The sequence below is a fragment of the Phoxinus phoxinus genome, assembly GCF_949152265.1.
Source record: "Phoxinus phoxinus genome assembly, chromosome: 15".
In the NCBI taxonomy this organism is placed as follows: domain Eukaryota; kingdom Metazoa; phylum Chordata; class Actinopteri; order Cypriniformes; family Leuciscidae; genus Phoxinus; species Phoxinus phoxinus.
This window is the reverse complement of record NC_136890.1, coordinates 18242903-18260352: the sequence shown is the minus strand read 5'-3', so window position 1 is coordinate 18260352 and position 17450 is coordinate 18242903. Positions and strand designations below refer to the sequence as shown.

The 17450-nt window shown below is 38.4% G+C and overlaps 3 protein-coding genes across 3 annotated transcripts; 2 read left to right on the top strand and 1 right to left on the bottom strand.

The window, feature by feature from the left end:
* Window positions 1-298: 298 nt before the first annotated feature.
* On the top strand, window positions 299-10315 carry upb1 (ureidopropionase, beta). Its single transcript, XM_079638506.1, has 10 exons — window positions 299-827; window positions 1460-1631; window positions 1735-1822; window positions 2912-3006; window positions 5237-5398; window positions 7181-7350; window positions 7433-7514; window positions 8048-8090; window positions 9739-9893; window positions 10047-10315. Exons 1-10 carry the CDS (start codon window positions 724-726, stop codon window positions 10128-10130), a joined length of 1155 nt encoding a protein of 384 aa, XP_079494632.1. The 5' UTR covers window positions 299-723; the 3' UTR covers window positions 10131-10315.
* Window positions 10316-10330: 15 nt separating this feature from the next.
* Window positions 10331-15675, bottom strand: gucd1 (guanylyl cyclase domain containing 1). The gene is made up of 6 exons (XM_079638522.1): window positions 15353-15675; window positions 14891-14972; window positions 14634-14799; window positions 14337-14428; window positions 13413-13654; window positions 10331-11609 (listed from the first exon to the last, which is right to left on the bottom strand). Exons 1-6 carry the CDS (start codon window positions 15423-15425, stop codon window positions 11518-11520), a joined length of 747 nt encoding a protein of 248 aa, XP_079494648.1. The 5' UTR covers window positions 15426-15675; the 3' UTR covers window positions 10331-11517.
* A 496-nt stretch (window positions 15676-16171) lies between these two features.
* snrpd3 (small nuclear ribonucleoprotein D3 polypeptide) lies at window positions 16172-17407 on the top strand. Its single transcript, XM_079638523.1, has 4 exons — window positions 16172-16288; window positions 16574-16722; window positions 16880-17072; window positions 17203-17407. The coding sequence occupies exons 2-4, from the start codon at window positions 16597-16599 to the stop codon at window positions 17265-17267; spliced, it is 384 nt and encodes a 127-aa protein (XP_079494649.1). The 5' UTR covers window positions 16172-16288; window positions 16574-16596; the 3' UTR covers window positions 17268-17407.
* Window positions 17408-17450: the final 43 nt, after the last annotated feature.

The window sequence follows — 17450 nt, the reverse complement described above, 5'->3', positions numbered from 1 at the left end:
CTGTTTACGTTCACTTCAGACATAACCAACTGTTTGCTAGGATATTTATACCCCGCATCATTTGGCTCACTTTGCCCCGTAGCTGCCATTTTGGACAAAACTAGCTAGTTTACCAATTCAGGTTAATATTTAGATAAATAATTTGCATGCTTTTATACATTGCTAAATCACCAATATGGATCATAAATATTTTTTAGACCTGGACAAATTTGCTTTGATGCAACTGTTACGTTATGCTAAAATTATACTTTGAAAAGCCCAAAACAGTTTTTAAAGTGGTTTCTTCCACTCTTCCCATGTGTATCTCCTTTTCACAGTCTGGTAGAAAAGACGGGTGGTTCCAAAATATATGGTCACATATGACAATAAACATGTACGGTTGGCTGCCAAGATAAAGGGTGGGTGTGGGTCAACTTACCCACTGGCTCATCTTACCCCTCTCCCCCTAAAGCATGTGCACAGCTGCAGAAATTGCTTGAAACTAACGTAATAACGCGTAGCCTAGGTCATACGATTTGGACTGAAAACTGTTCTGTCTTGACATGGTAAAATATGAAGAGTGAACAACAAACCATATGGGATCACTTGGACCCTCTGTCGTGACTCGTGAACCGATTGCATAAGATTTGGAAGATTGCATAAGATTGCATAGATAGTTAAACAGTAATACAAATCGAGGTGAATTCACTCTGTGCAGACTGAGCACGAGGACGACAGCTCAAGATGTCTGGAAATGACTTTGAATCGCTAGAGAAGATTCTGGAGGCACATGTACCTGAGGCAGAACTCAGGAACGTCAGAAAACTGCTGTTCGGAAAAGAGCTGAAGTGAGTCACACACGCACTTTCACTAAACGCAGACTACAAGCCCCAGAATTCAGTCATGAATGGAGGGACGCGTGCGATGACGACTGACTTTAATTTGAATTGATGGCTACTAACTAGCCTATCTGAAACACTTTAGATAACATCACAGCATGTGTCCAAATATGCTAGAAGTTAATGCCATTTTTTGTTTTTGTCATTGGTTCGTAACTGGATATATTCAGCAAAGGTTGAAACTGAGTAAATGATTCATAGTGGACTTTGCTCACAAAAAAGGGGTCTCTGCGGTATTTTGATATTAATGTGATAATTTGATATTAAACTAACATGCTGTGGTTTTATTTGACTATATATCGCTCTAATAGATGTAAGAGAAACTACTTTTAACGTTTTCATTGTTTTTATTTTCGCATTATTAAAAATAAAAAGCTTAGGCTACGCTACAAAATGTAACAATTCATTAGGCCTACATAACAATTTCATTCCTACTGAAAAGAAAAACATCTTTTGAAGGAGAGAGGACAGTTTATGGTGCATTTATTGACCATTGGGCTACAATAATCTCGATCTTCCCTATTTGTTTACATTTTCATAATATGTAGCAGTTAATCAGCTTTGCAATAAATGCATTTCAGGAAGCTCATCCTTCCCGAGGGTGCAATAGAAGCTGCAGCGGAGCAAGATTTTGATCTGAAGGGTTATGTGTTTGAGGCTTCTCCAGAACAGCTCAGACCACCCAGAACTGTCCGCGTGGGACTGATTCAGAACAAGATAGTCCTACCCACTGATGCTCCTGTGCTTGAACAGGTGAGAGAAAGAAGTACACACTACGGCCAGGTGCTAAAACAAGTTTAATCTATTTATCATTATTAATTTGAATTTGAATTGTATTCTCATTTTGCTTTCACAGATCACAGCCCTGCATAAGCGTGTGGGGGAGATGGTAGAGGTGGCGGCCATGTGTGGGGTCAATATCGTATGCTTCCAGGAAGCCTGGAGTGAGTAAACACACACACACACACACACACACACACACACACACACACACACACACACACACACACACACACACACAACTGGCTCCCTTTCTGCTGAATCCACGACTGTTTCGAAGACAGCTGGAATATATACAGTTCTCGGGTGTCATGAAATTTATGGCATATTTTTTATACGCTTCTTTTAAAAAATCAGCTCTACAGTAATTTCAAAAACATGCCGAGACACATGCATAGTTGACTAAATGTTTTTAAAACATTATTCATGTCAAATCTACATGTGTGATAATTATAAATGGATTTAAAACGATTTTACAAATAATTTTAGGTGAAATGTAGCATGTCACTCTGCAAGACACTGTTCAACACATTACTAACTACCCATATTCAGTCAGAAATATGACTTGTTTTAACTCTAGGGGTATCTATAAACCATTTCCTGTTGTCGTCAAGGAAATAAATGTGCTTATTTATGAACAGAGAGTATAGGATGGGAAGGCTTCTTGACCTTCATGATGTAAGATGCCCGTGAAGACATCAGCAGAATCTGGTTTACATCAGCAGGGCCGCAGTGACGAAGTTTAAGCTGCGCTCACAGTCTGTCTGTTTGTGTTGGCCGTGGCGTGCTGTAGGGATGCTTCCTGATGAAAAGGAGTCCCATGCTCCAATTATAAACTCTCTAGGCATCCCAAAGGTCATTCAGTCCCTTTGGGTCCCAATAGGCCCTGTTGCCCAGGTTTGAACCCCCTTAACCACCACCCCATGTAAACCTTTGACCTCTCGCCTCTGATTTCCTGTGTTTCCATGCAAATCTACGAAGCATGTTTGCTTTGTTAGTAGTCATTAAAAAATGGCATGTAAACAATAATCATTTCGTCATGCTCTAAACAAAACAACAACTGCTAATGAAAAACAAGACCATAAACCTTTCCGCTGTACTTCTCATCCTCCCTCTTAGCAAGAAAAACAACATTTTATTGGACACCAAGGAGAATCAATTTCGACAGATTAAAACTCTCATAAATAAAAATCAGTTGTAATGAAATAAGTATAATTTTCTCTCCGGTCTCCTCTCATGTCCTCCACCCTTAGCGATGCCTTTTGCGTTTTGCACACGAGAGAGGGAGCCCTGGACAGAGTTTGCCGAATCGGCCGAGGACGGGCTCACCACACGCTTTTGTATTCAGGTAAGAATTGAATAAATGGATGTCTTCATGTAAACGTTACACTCATCCTTTGCTATGAAGCATCATCTTGATCTTTAGGTATTCACTCAAATATTTAACCTCAGTCCCCAAATGAATTATTAGTTCTCTCCTCAAACTCAAGACGAGGCTGTATTTCTATTAGCATGGACCGAATTGTTTTATTCCCTTGTGTCTATTGCGAAGGGAGTTAGTTTTGATATAGCGCATGTTTGTTTTAACTGGTGCGGTGCTGTGCAGCTGCTTTGAGGCTGGTGATTTGTTAATGGAAGTAGCAGGGGGTTAAGCCCACAGAGGGGACGGGGACGTTCTGACCACGGCGAGATGAGCACTGCAGCACGTAACTGTGGAATCTTCTGACACTGAGCTCGGAGGAATTACGTGGCCTTTGACTGTGTGCAGAGGAAGCGCATCTATCCTTTTGCAAATATGTCCTAAGATGACATTTCTAGCACCAATCAGTGCTGTGTTAGTATAAGTATTTGTGTTTTAGTTTTTTTTTTTTTTTTTTTTGTACACTTTCCTGTTAATATTGTTCAATTGCATTTTTTTTCAAGATCACTATAGATTATGGCAAAAACGAAGAATATTTTTGTCCATGTTTATTAACTTAATCAAAAATACAGTTTGTTTATAAAAATGACTTGAATATACCTCTTCTACAATGAAAATGTTTTCTGAATGAAAATTAAATTAATTTAATTAATATGAAATAAACAATACTAAAAATAAAATTGTTCTACTCTATGAGTACGTTTTTAATTTCCGTATTAAAATTCATTGTGTTTTTTTGTCAGCATAAAAAATTCAGGGTGATACCAGTCACATGGGGCAAATTTTTTTTGTTTTACATTGAGATTTATAAATAATCTGAAAGCTGAAAGGACAATCTGAGGGTGCAAAAAAAATAGAAACATTGAAAAAAACACCTTTAAAGTTGTCCATTTATGTTCTTGATCTTGCTTGCATTTACTCACAAAAATCAATGTTTTATATATTTACGGTAGGAAATTTACCGTACTAAATATCAGTTTTATGCCAAAAATCAATATGGTTTTTTGGCATAAAAGAAAAATCTATCATTTTGACCCATACAATGTATTGTTGGCTATTAAAGCAGCCATATCACCCTGTAGCCCAAGACTGGTTGCCCACTGAAGCTAAGCGGGGCTGAGCCTGGTTAGTACTTGGATGGGAGACCTCCTGAGAAAACCAGGTTGCTGCTGGAAGGTGTTAGTGAGGCCAGCAGGGGGCGCTCACCCTGTGGTCTGTGCGGGTCCTAACACCTCAGTGTAGTGACGGGGACACTATACTGACAAAAGAGCGCCGTCCTTCCGATGAGACGTTAAACTGAGGTCCTGACTCTCTGTGGTCATTAAAAATCCCAGGATGTCTTTCGAAAGAGTAGGGGTGTAACCCCGGCATCCTGGCCTAATTTGCCCAGTGGCCTATGTCCATCATGGCCTCCTAATCATCCTCCTATATATACTAATTGGCTTCATCACTGTCTCCTCTCCACCAGTAAGCTGGTGTGTGGTGGGCATTCTGGCGCAATATGGCTGCCGTCGCATCATCCAGGTGGATGCTGCACATTGGTGGTGGTTGAGGAGATTCCCCCCTTCTATGTAAAGCACTTTGGGTGTCCAGAAAAGCGCTATATAAATGTAATGAATTATTATTATTATTATTATTATTGCCACAAATTCTCCCGTGCGACTTGTTGTGACTGGTTTTGTGATCCAGGGTCACGTATCATAATGAAGAAAAAAAGCCTCATTAAAATAATGAAATTCTTGGAAAGAAAACCATATTAAAGTATATTAACTCTATTAAGTAATGTAATAATAATAATAATACATTTTATTTATATTGCGCTTTTCTTATACCCAAAACGCTAATATTAATTGTCTATAGTAAAATATGAAATATTACAAATTTGAAAATTTTATTAATGTTTAAAAAGACTGCCTCACTGCTTATTAGTATTTGAAAAACTATTATCACCCAAATCAGTCATGTGTTGTGACTAACATGTAGAATAAAAATACATAAATTTGATTACAGAGATGAATTTGGCATTTGTATGACAAGACGAAGTGATTAATGTGGAAAAATGTCATGTAGTGCGACCACCCTGCTATTTTCCGCTTTCAGCAGCCATTCCTGCTAATGCTGAAACTATTTGTGCTTTATTTTTTTATTTTTTTTCTAGCTGGCCAAAAAATACAACTTGGTGGTGGTGTCTCCCATTTTGGAGAGAGATGAGATCCACGGTGGAACTTTGTGGAACACGGCAGTCGTGGTGTCCAATAATGGCGATGTTCTGGGCAAATCACGGAAGAATCACATTCCCCGTGTGGGAGACTTCAACGAGGTCGGTGTCACCCTCTGCATAACAGCCAAACAACTGTCAATGTGACACAACACAGCTACAGTGACACTATATTTACATCAATAGAGTGTCATCACCTATTTACATTAAGCTAACCTGAGTTAAGTAAGCTATAAATTAACATTTTAATACAGTGCGGTCCAAAAGTCTGAGATCATTAGTGAAAATGCATTTTTGTTATTTATTAAAAAAACATTACAAATTGTTATTGTATTAAAATATATTATATTAAAAGAAGACAGCGTCACTCGAGCTGCATGATTTCTTGTTGAATATGAAGTTTGTGTAAAACCTGAAGACCATGTTCTCTAACATTCTCGAGAATGACCCAAAGAGCATCTTGAGATTCAATAGAAAGGACATCTGTACAAAGGTGTCACAAAATTACTTATTTGAATAGTAAGAGAAATAGTACAGAATCTCTTATTCGTTTTGTTTATGTTTTTGAAATCCCATGCTTTCTTTTTATTTCCAGTTTGAAGTGGTTAAAGAAACCTCAGATTTTTTGGACCTTTAGGCTACATATAGTTATCAGTATGTTGTGCTGCTGATTGGGTACTGTGTGTCTAAATCATATTGGATAACTGAAAAGTTGTCCAGTACAGCCACTTTAGAAATTCTTCTTTTCAGAGATTTGTTCCAGAATGTTGGGTGTCATTTTTCACCTCCAGGTTAAACGAGTGTGTGTGTGCGTGTGTATCTGCACTACATGATCCGTGGCACTTTAAGTGGTTGATTTCTCCCTTGCTGTGCGGTTTATCAGTTGTTCTTTTGATCCATTCCACACTGTGATAATGCTCAATACAGGAAATGTGCCCACTTTCTTTTCCTGGAACACAAGTGCAGGAACCAGATGGCAGAGACGGCTCTATTCTGTTGTTTTCGGGAAATTAAAGTAGAATTGCTGATTAGCATCAGATATGTTTCAAATTGCTGCCTTAATTTTTTAAGTACAATCAACTTGGATGTTTGTCATTTCAACGTAAAATACATTAAACTGACTTAAGCAATTTTCAACTTTTATATTATACTATTTTTTTTAAGTTATTTTGAGCAATGTTAGTTAAAGCAATGTAAAAACATTTGTTGTCATAACTTATTGATTATATATACATGTTCACAGTGAACTCCAGTTAAGTCCAGCTTAAGCCTGCATGAATTGTCATGCTGCATCACCTGCATGAATTTATGCTTGCATTAAAAAAAGGTGGCCACAATTCAAAATATAACGTACAGTATATTTTGGTGAGCTGTGGCCTTTTCATAAGCGGGTGCACAGATATCACATGTACTTTCAATACTGTTAAAACATAAGATCTTTCATGCTATCTTTACATAGTTGCTGTATTTTACTCGTCCAAATGCATGCCGTCAATGGAATTTTTATTTTATTTTGTGGTAATCTATAGCTGCCTTTCCACTATTTCTGACATTCGCATACAATAAATTACTGCATTCGCCTACCAGTTGCAGTCGCACAGAGATTAACGTTTAGTAGAAAAATATTGGTAATTCTCCCTTGCACTAAATAGACCAGATCTGATGTATTCTGATCAATACTGACTAGTTCAAATATTTGAAAGAATGTCCTGGCGGTAACAAAAAAAATATGTTGTAGAAATTCTAGTCTAAACCTAGATCAGAATGGCTTTGCATTCTTGGCCTACTGATACTAATGTATGAAGTGTTGCTTTTCTGCACGATACTGATGTTGCATTTCCATAAATCTTCTTTTAAGCTGACTCTTTTTCATTCTTCTTCTAGTCGACATATTACATGGAAGGCAACACCGGCCACTCTGTATTCCAGACACAGTTTGGAAAAATCGCTGTTAACATCTGTTATGGCCGACACCACCCTCTCAACTGGTTAATGTACAGCATACATGGGGCTGAGATCATCTTTAACCCCTCGGCCACAGTTGGATTGCTCAGGTATCGTGTTGTACCGCTATCTTTTCATGGGAAACACCTAGAGCCCGTATTCCCTCATGCTGATGCAGGTTTTGTGTTACAGTGAACCGATGTGGTCGATTGAGGCCAGAAATGCAGCCATCGCAAACCACTGCTTCACCTGTGCCATCAACCGGGTGGGAACGGTATGTGCCACCTGTTGTCCTATAACTGTGCCAAAAATGGTTTAAACAATCTTAAAAATGACATAAATGACCCAATAGAAGCTCTTGAGTCTAAAATACACAGAGATTGCCAGGAAATGTCCTAACTATGCGCATACTGTGATAATATCACAACCACATCTGAAGTAAACTATATGTATTTTAATAAGATTAGATAAGCACATGCTAATAATTTAAACAGGATTATAAGCCAAACTGCAAATAACGTTACACAGATGAAAAAACAAGTTGAGCGGTGCCTCTTTTTTTTCTGTGGCTCTGTAGAGTCTGGTCTCTGTTAGTGGTTATAATGTCTTAAGGGATGACTTTTATTCTCAGTTAGATACAGTAAACCAATTATCTTTAAATTGGTTTTAAATGGGAGTTATTTGGACAGGCTGTTATGCAGTGCCTCTCATAAAGCGTTGGATGTTCAGATATGTGTTTTCTGCTGCCCTCTACTGATGATTTCTCCACAGAAATCAAGTGACCTGACGTAGATCTCTCTTTTCCAGGAGTATTTCAAGAATGAGTTCACATCTGGAGATGGAAAGAAAGGTATCCATTTTAGTTTTTTTATTTTATGTATTTTTTGCTTAAAACATTGCTTGTGACTTGCACAAAGGAAACAAAACTTTTTTCTACATTGATAATAATAAGAAATGTTTCTTGAGCAGCAAATCAGCATATTAGTATGATTTCTGAAGGATCATGTGACACTGAAGACTGTAGTAATGATGCTGAAAATCCAGCTTTGCCATCACAGGAATATATTACATTTTATTAAGTTATTTTAAATTGTAATAATTTTTCACATTAGTTTTTACTGTATTTTTTTATCAAATAAATGCAGCCGTGGTGAGCATAAGAGACTTATTTTAAAAAATGACCGACCCCAAACTTTTTTAACAATAGTGTATACATAGCACTGTTCCTGTATAATGAAGACATTTAGTGAGATCAAGTGCATTTCTCATAAGTCACTCATAGATGGCACTCTCAGCCTAGTAATTCAATTTGGGTCAAAAACCTAAAGATACTTCCTGTCAGTATACACATGTGAGTACAGCTGGCTCTTTCCCATAGCTTAGTGTTGCTGTGTGTCAGCGCATAAAGGATCTGCGTATCTGTCTGTCAATCTAGCATCCGTGTCGGTGACGGGCTGAGGACAAGGGACCTTGTTCAAAGGTGTCGTGTTCGTAAAGCTCTGGTCTGTCGGGCTCTGTTCTCACTTTCAGCCCCTCATTACTGATGCATGAGCCTTTCACCTGAACACAAACCCCCCGCTGCTGTTTTACATGCATGTACAGCCTCCATGTAACATGACCAGGGTCACACAAACATATACGAGGGCAGTTTTCCATGAATAGAGTACAAAATACAGTCTAAAACTACTTAATAATTAACTTTTTTTTTCTTTCCCAACATGAAACGAGATGCCTACCTTCAGAAAATGTTGAACTTTAGCCTCAGGAGATGAAACTAGATATTGTATTGTTGTTTTATTTTATTTGCATGTTTTGCAACCCTGTTAGCAAAATTTGGGACTTCAGTAAATAGTTTAAACTGATGTGTAGCTGACTTAATAAACATAAAAATTGACTGACAAAATGTTAAAACAAACCAAAAACTAAGCCATGATGGGTAATTTGGGATGAAATGTTGATAACTTACACTTCTAGTCAATAATATAGGTTAAGAAATTAATACTTTTATTCAGCAAGGACACATTAAACTAAAGTGACAACAAAGCCATTTATAATATTGCAAAAACATTCCTAATTCAAATAAATGCTGTTCTTTTGAACTTTCTATTTATCAAAGAATACTAAAAAAATGTATCCCTTTCTACAAAAATAGTAAGCACAGCTGTTTTCAACATTGATAATACGAATTAATGTTTCTTCAGCAGCAAATCAGCATATTAGAATGATTTCTGAAGGATCATGTGACACTCAAGACCGAGTGAGAATTCAGCTTTTCCATTAAATTGTAATAGACTACATTTTAACATAGATTAAGATAAAAAACTATTATTTCAAATTGTAAAGAATATTTAACAATATTCATGTTTTTAAGTATATTTGATCAAATAAACATAGCCTTGGTGAGCATGTTAAAATCACAAAAAATTGTATTACTGAATCCAAACTTTTGAATGGCGATGTGCATTTATTGTATGATTTCTGATTTGCCTTCTCCGTAGCGCACCATGACTTAGGCCACTTTTATGGCTCCAGCTATGTAGCTGCTCCCGATGGCAGCAGATCCCCAGAATTATCCAGAACCCGCGATGGCCTCCTGGTGACAGAGCTGGACTTGAACCTAAATCGCCAAGTTGCAGACAAATGGAACTTCAAGGTGGGATACAAATCAATACAGTACATTTCTTTCAGGAAGATACGTCATCATGATCACCATCAGCGAGGTTCATTCCCTTTGATAAAAGTCATATTCTATAGACAGTCTATAGTAGTGTCTGTGTGCCATTCACACAGATGAATCTCTCCACAGATGACTGGGAGGTATGAAATGTACGCAGAGGAGCTGAAAAAAGCCGTCCAGCATGACTTCAAACCCAACATTGTTAAGGAGTGAGTGCCAAAAGCCTCTGAGAAGAACTGTGCTTTCTTCTGAAAACCAAACTCTGCAGATGCAGGAGAACCACATTATGTATTAGGGACGTGTGCTTGTCTCTCTACTTGAATTTCACAACATAATTTATATAATTTATCAGTTCAATAATGGAAATGATGCATTTGATTAAAATACAAATCCAACTTTTATTCATTTCCTAAATGCAACTATATATTTCATAAAAATAAAGTTTGCCATATCAACATTCCTTATGTTCTTTTAAAAATAAGCACAAGCTGATGTAATGAGACACCTGATGCAGTCTTTAAAAAAAAAAACATTTTAACATGAATGATCAAAGATTAAATAACAGAATTATGGCTGGTGGAACACCATAGTGCAAGCATTTCATTCATCTTCCATTTTGTCACGACTGAACCATCTGAACCACTGAGCAGGCGTAGTGTTTACAAGCAAACAGCAAAGCATTCACAACACTGTGTTCAGACCATTTCAAACGGTGCACGATTCTATTCCACAAAACAACTGACGTAAAACTCCAAACGTAGTGTTCCTGTTCTCTCTCTGATAACACCAACACATTATAATAATGAGAATTCAACAAAATATTGTCTTTAACACAGAAATGGGTCTAATACTGTACTAGTGCTGAGTGTTTGAAATGTACTGTATGGTTCACAGCTTGTCGCCCACAAAGCTGCCAAACTCTCTCTTGCTACTCTACATGAGTTTATGACAGACGTCCAGGTGATTATTGTTCTTGAGGAAAACCCCTGGAGTAAATGAATCCACATGTATTGCACCCCTGAAACATTTCTTTCCCGACAGTGGGACATAATTTAGCATACTGGATTCCTCATATCTTACCTGAGTTTTTAAAAACAGCTTCCCTCTTTCACAATAATTAAAATCTTTCACTGTATGCTCAATTAAGTGGCTTCCAAGAGGGAAGAATGAAAAACAAAACAAAAAAAAAACATGATTTTGCTAGATTATTTTGACCAATCACAAAATCTCCATCTTTACATGAATGAAAACCATTATGTACACTCCTCCTCTACCTCTTACAGTGGCAGAGACTATATAAATCAAATGTGCTAGATAAAAATAGAAGTCCACATCACAATAATGATGAGTTACATATACATAGCATCTCCCTTTCCTTTCTGTGTGAATATTTCATTCAGTGGCCGATGTAGCACCATAGTAATGTTTTGTGCGACACTACAGCACTTATGAGGACCATAGCCAGAGGTGACACATACTACTACCCGCTATTGGCCAGCAGAACTGGTACGTGCTACCTGTTGGCAAAAATGCTACCCAGCCAACCACGGTTGATGCTAAAAGTGTGTTAAATGCGTGTTCGTTCAAAAGCGGTCAAGACTCAATCATCTTTGTAGATTAACAGAATGTCCTCGTCCGTTCCGTAGCTCCTTCTGGCCTCCTCAAAATTGCTAAAGCTAGTGCAGCACACACCTGTCAATCAAAGTGATAGACATATATGAGACACACAGTTTTAATGTTCCTGCAATGTGTATAAGATTCTCAGTTATAAAAAATAACCATAATAAATGAGGTGGATGTTTCTAAGATGTAAGTGGTTTAAAACTATTTGATACCTAAAAATGTATTAATTGCATTAGATAATGAAGTATCAAACATATCAAAAAGACATCTGCATTTGACAATCTGCATTTTATATATATATACACATATATGAGCCAAAATATTATGACCAGTCACAGGTGAAGCGAATATCATTGATCATCTCCTGACAAGGCCACATATTACTGCCTGGTTGGTAAACAATCAGTTTTCATAATCAACGTATTGGATGCGGGAGAAATGCAGGAGGATCTGAGCGACTTTGACAAGCCACAACCAGGTGACCGGGTGTTGGGCGCCCAAGGCTCATCGATGCACAGGGGCAACGGAGGCTATCCCGTCTGGTCCGAGCCAACAGAAGGTCTACTGTGGCACAAGTCACACAAAATGTTAATGGTGGTTATGGAAGGAATGTATTACAACAAACAGTGCATTTGTCAAAGGGTTGTGTAGCTGCAGACCAATCAGAGTGCCTATGATGACCCATGTCCACCATCGAAAGCATCTACAATGCGTCGGAACTGGACCTTGGAGCAGAGGAAGAAGGTTGCCTGGTCCAATGAGACAAGAGTCCTACACATGCGACGCTAATATTTGATGTGACGGGTGGAATAATATTTACGTGGTCATCTGCGGTGCGGGTCAGGAATTAATAGGCACGGGCCCCAATAGCAAAGACTATTTCTATTTCGACTCAATTCGGTAGCCAGCTGCTTTCAACCGGTCCCGTGCTTATTTGCGTTCACGTTGTACAGTCTAAAACACGTCAAAGGTTTCTAATTACAACGTGATTTGCAGCATTGAGCACAGCGTTTGCATACAGTGATTGACAGCTTCAGTCATTAAGGGAGCGCTCTTTGCTCGCTTTCAATATATAATCTATTCGCAATTTGAATAAGTTGAATAAGAGTTTCAGGAGAGACAACCGCATTTGCATGCAGAGTGAATCTGCTGAAATATCCCAAATATTATATGACAGTAAATATGGCTCCTATTTGGTTATATGGGGCAGGTGCGGGTTTACCTAACAGGGCCCATGCAGGACTCTGCAAGCAGTCCCCCTTTCCTTTACCTCACGTCGACGGCAGTATACATGTTTGCCGTTTACTGGGGAAGTGATGGCACCAGGATGCACTGTGGGACAATGAGCCGGTGGACGGGGTGTGATGCTCTGAGCAATGTTCTGCTGGGAAACCCTGTGTCTGGCCATTCATTGCGACGTGCCACCTACTGTACCTAAACATTATTGCAGACCAGTTACACCCCTTCATAACAGTGGTGTTCCCTGGTGGAAAGTGGGTAATGCCACACACATTGTTAAGGAATGGTTTGAGGAACATGATGAAGAGTTCAAGGTGTTGCTCAGGCCTTCAAATTCCCCAGATCTCAATTCAATTGAACATCTGTGGGACGTACTGGACCAACAAGTTCGATCTACGGTGGCTCCGCCTCGCAACCTACAGGACTTGAAGGATCTGCTGAAAACATCTTGGTGCCAGATACCACAGGACACTTTTAGGACAGATAGCATATTAGGCAGGTGGTCAAAATGTTTTGGCTCATTGGTATATAAATGTATATAAAATAATAATGCCACTTGGTTTGATATTTCGTTATCTAATTTAATTTTAGCAAAACTGGTGTTTAGACTTATCCAAACTTCTCAATACATACGGTCTGAGTAGGCGGGATTGTTGTAGAAGACGCTGCCGGTATTGCGGTTAAATCCACACACCACCACGAAGTGGCCCTGGTAATCGGGCTTCCTGCAGAAGCACTTCTGACCCACAGGGAGGAAACAGCAGTATTTGACAGGCGTGGAGCACAGCTCACACACCAACAGCACTGCGTTGACCAGCACGATGGCCACGTGACCCTGTTCCAGGTGGCTCTGGATCTCCTGAACTGTAACAGAGCTACAAGAGACAGATGTCATCAGATTTATTCACAGGAGTTTCAGCTGAGATATATTTTCATAAAATCTGGTAAATTTCAGATATGATGGAACGGTAAATATACACACAAATACAAGGATAAATGTCTGAAATTTTATACTAGTTTGTCTAGATGGATTAAAAAAAAACTAAATCAATTGTTTTCGATTGATTTTAAGCATTCCTGTGGCTCCATCTGTAGAGCATGTCAAACGGAGAACGGGTTCGATTCCCAGGGAATGCATGAACAGCGAAAAAAAAATGCCTTCAATGCAATGTAAATCACTTTAGTAAAGATAAAAGGAAACGGGCATAATTAAATATACAATAAATAGCAATAAATGAAAAAGGTCTTCAAAACGGGCCAATAACTCACGGGCTAATTTTTGACCAATGAATTGTCATGACTTTTCCAGTCATGTTTGATTACAGCATAAACACTTTTTTATATTCATTATAAAGATTGGATAGCCTGAATTAAATATTTTAAAGCGGAGCATTAAAATATTTTCCACATTTATGTTAACTTCCACAAAGTCTAGAAAAAAAATGTCCCCTGACATTTCTAGGGTTTCCATGATGGTGGTAAACCAGTATATCAAGCTCAAAGTGTCAGAATGCTCCACAGAACAGAAAAAATGTGACAAATGTGGAAAAACCTCACCATTTCTTCACCAGGACCCCTTTGCTCTCAGCCTTCATAAAGAGTTCATTCACCCTGTCCTCCTCCGTTTCAAAATGCTTTTTGTAGAAAGACTGAAGCAGGAGAACAAAGGAAACGGGAAAAATGATTCAGATGCCAAGGTGACGTTATAACATCTGAGTCAGGACTGATCCTTTAATTAAAATTACAACTCCACACCCATAAAAACCAATGGTCTTTTACTTGGAAATATACATGACACAAAGCTTGTACTCTATCTGTCCTCAGTGATCATGACACTGACAGCAGCTCATATACCTGGTTCCTGAAGCCCTTGTCCACACCGAGAGTCTGTGTGCAGAAGCAGTGTCTGACCCCCAGCTTACACATGAGATAAGCCAGGTCTATAGTCCACACGCTCTCTGTGAACTCCAAGTCCAAACACGCTCTCTGAAATTCCTCCTCACTTACTGGATGTAAATACCTGCACACGCAAAAAAAAAAAAAAAAAGTTTTAATATTTATCATATGGGTAATTGTTGCAGGATAATACATCACTTAAGATTCATACTTACTCCAGGACCATTCTGGAACAGGCCAGGCCACAATCCCAGTGGAACAGCTGCCGGATGACCGGTACGTTTAGCATCACATCATCTGGCAGAACAAGGTCAGAAAGGAAGCTGGTAATGTCATTGTGCCACAATGAGCAGCTTTTGATATATTCACATTATCATAAGTTATTGTATCGTGGACAATTTAGTTTTGGTTGTGAACTGAATTATATCAAGCCACTCATTTTATTCACGTAAAACAGGTACATGAGAGTGAATAACAACTTAAAGTTAACCACAAGCAGCCTCAAGATAATACATGAACTGTTAATTTCTTCATTTTAAATAAATATATCCGGGTTGTGTGTTAGGTCCAGTATTGTATGTCAGAGAAGGATCATGATTGATTATAACGCTAGTTAAGTTGAACAGTTACAAGCCATCTAAGATGTTTCATTCGAATCTCATTTAACACGAACTCACCGTTCATGATGCAGTCTGCGTGTGTCTCTCTCTGTTGTTGTGTTGCAGTGATGAATATCAGGGCTTGATTCATGAAGACTGTCTGCTAGCGGGGTTAGCCGGACAGCCGTTGCCCTCCCGTCCTCTACATCAGACACGCTAAAATCTGTCCATCTTGCTGATGCTGATGAGGCTGTTGGTGAAAAGCGATGAAACGGCTACAAACTCGACTTGTTTAGTCCACGCCTTGTGGTGGTCATTCCCAGGGATGAATGTTTCACTTCCTGTCAAACCAAATACAAGTGTGCGTCGGTGCAATGAGGAGAGGCAGAACTGCGCCCTCTGCTGGAAAGACGAGAAATTACAGTAAGACGCCACCTCCAAAAAAAAATCAAAATTATTTTCTATGCCTATAAATGGCTTATATTAATACAATGGTGGAAATGGCCGGTATTCCCTGGGGGCACTGTAGTTGGTGACGTATTTTATATTTTAAAACATGCAGAAAATCCTATTTCGAGGCTGTTACGTGGATAAAAGATGGAAATCCTCTACATTTTGAACTGGAACTCCCTTCAAATTCACCAGCAGAGAGAAGCCTAAAAACAGAATTAATACATCTAATAAAAATACACATAAATAAAAAGATGAACCAATATATTTACAGAATGTCTCAACTAAATGTATTTAAATTACATGAATATATTCTATTTTAAGGAATTTATAAGCATTTTAAATTAAACAAAAGCTGAGTGAATGCATGTATGTCAATCTTTGGTATCCCCCAAAACAAAGTAAATTAAAGTTTGGTTGTAAATGGCACTTGTGGAATTAAATTATGTTTTAAATCAGTCCAGTAGGTGGCAGTGCGTGTCTCGAGTAAGTTACAATAAAATCCCCGGAAATTCTAAAGAACGCCGAAGAAAAACTGTTTGTGGACGTTCTGTGCACGTTTGGGTGAGATTTTATACATTTTTCTGAAAAATAGGTACATTGTAACGTGTCTGTCGGAAATTATTTGTAGATTTATGTTCAAATAATTAACTCTAACGTTAGTTGTGTGTGTTTTTTTTTTCTTGCTTATTTACGAACAACCTCAATAATCTTGTGTCTGACCCATTCATTTAGATATTCAACTTCCACAAGCTTTCACCTCGTAATACAAAGATTGACCTTCTGTCGAAGTTATTTCTCATCTGCCAAATGTTCTGAAGGGTCTTATTTTCTTTCTCTCACACACAGTTTATAGACAACTTGTTAGTAAGATGTCGATTGGAGTGCCCATCAAAGTTCTTCATGAAGCAGAGGGACACATAGTCACCTGTGAAACCAACACCGGGGAGGTTTACAGGGGCAAACTCATCGAGGCTGAGGACAACATGAACTGCCAGGTACTAAGATTTGGCATATGTGCTTTTTAGTTGTTTTATCAGTCGTCTTTGCATTGGATATTATTCTTTGAAATCATAATGGTTTGCACCAAGTTAAAACACTCCTCTGTCTGAAAGTTTGCCTTATTCTTTACTTTCCATCTTCAATTTCCTCCAGATGGCAAACATCACAGTCACATACAGGGATGGCCGTATATCTCAGCTGGAGCAGGCGTATATTCGTGGCAGTAAGATCAGGTTCCTCATCCTCCCCGACATGCTGAAAAATGCTCCCATGTTAAAGAGTATGAAGAACAAAAATCAGGCAGCTGGTGCAGGTCGAGGAAAAGCAGCTATTCTCAAAGCCCAAGGTATTTACAGCCTCTTGAACCCAGTCCATACATATATCAGAAACATGTATTTTACAGAGAATTTATGTGACATTCAAGTTTTTTGTTGTAAAGATGATATCAAGCTATGTTTGCATTAATGTTTTTACAGTGGCTGCCAGAGGACGTGGACGTGGTGGACCAGGAAGAGGGAACGTATTCCAGAAGAGACGCTAGTTTTATATTGATGCCTTTTTTTTACTGTAAACTTTACTGAATTTTTTTTATTCATAATTTTACCAGTATTTTGGTTTGATCTATTTTATAAGGTTCCTTTTATCCTTGGAGAAATAAATGGGCGATTTTTCTATTTTTCAGTTGATCGTGTGTGGTTTTTTTGGAGGGGGCAGAATTTTTTGT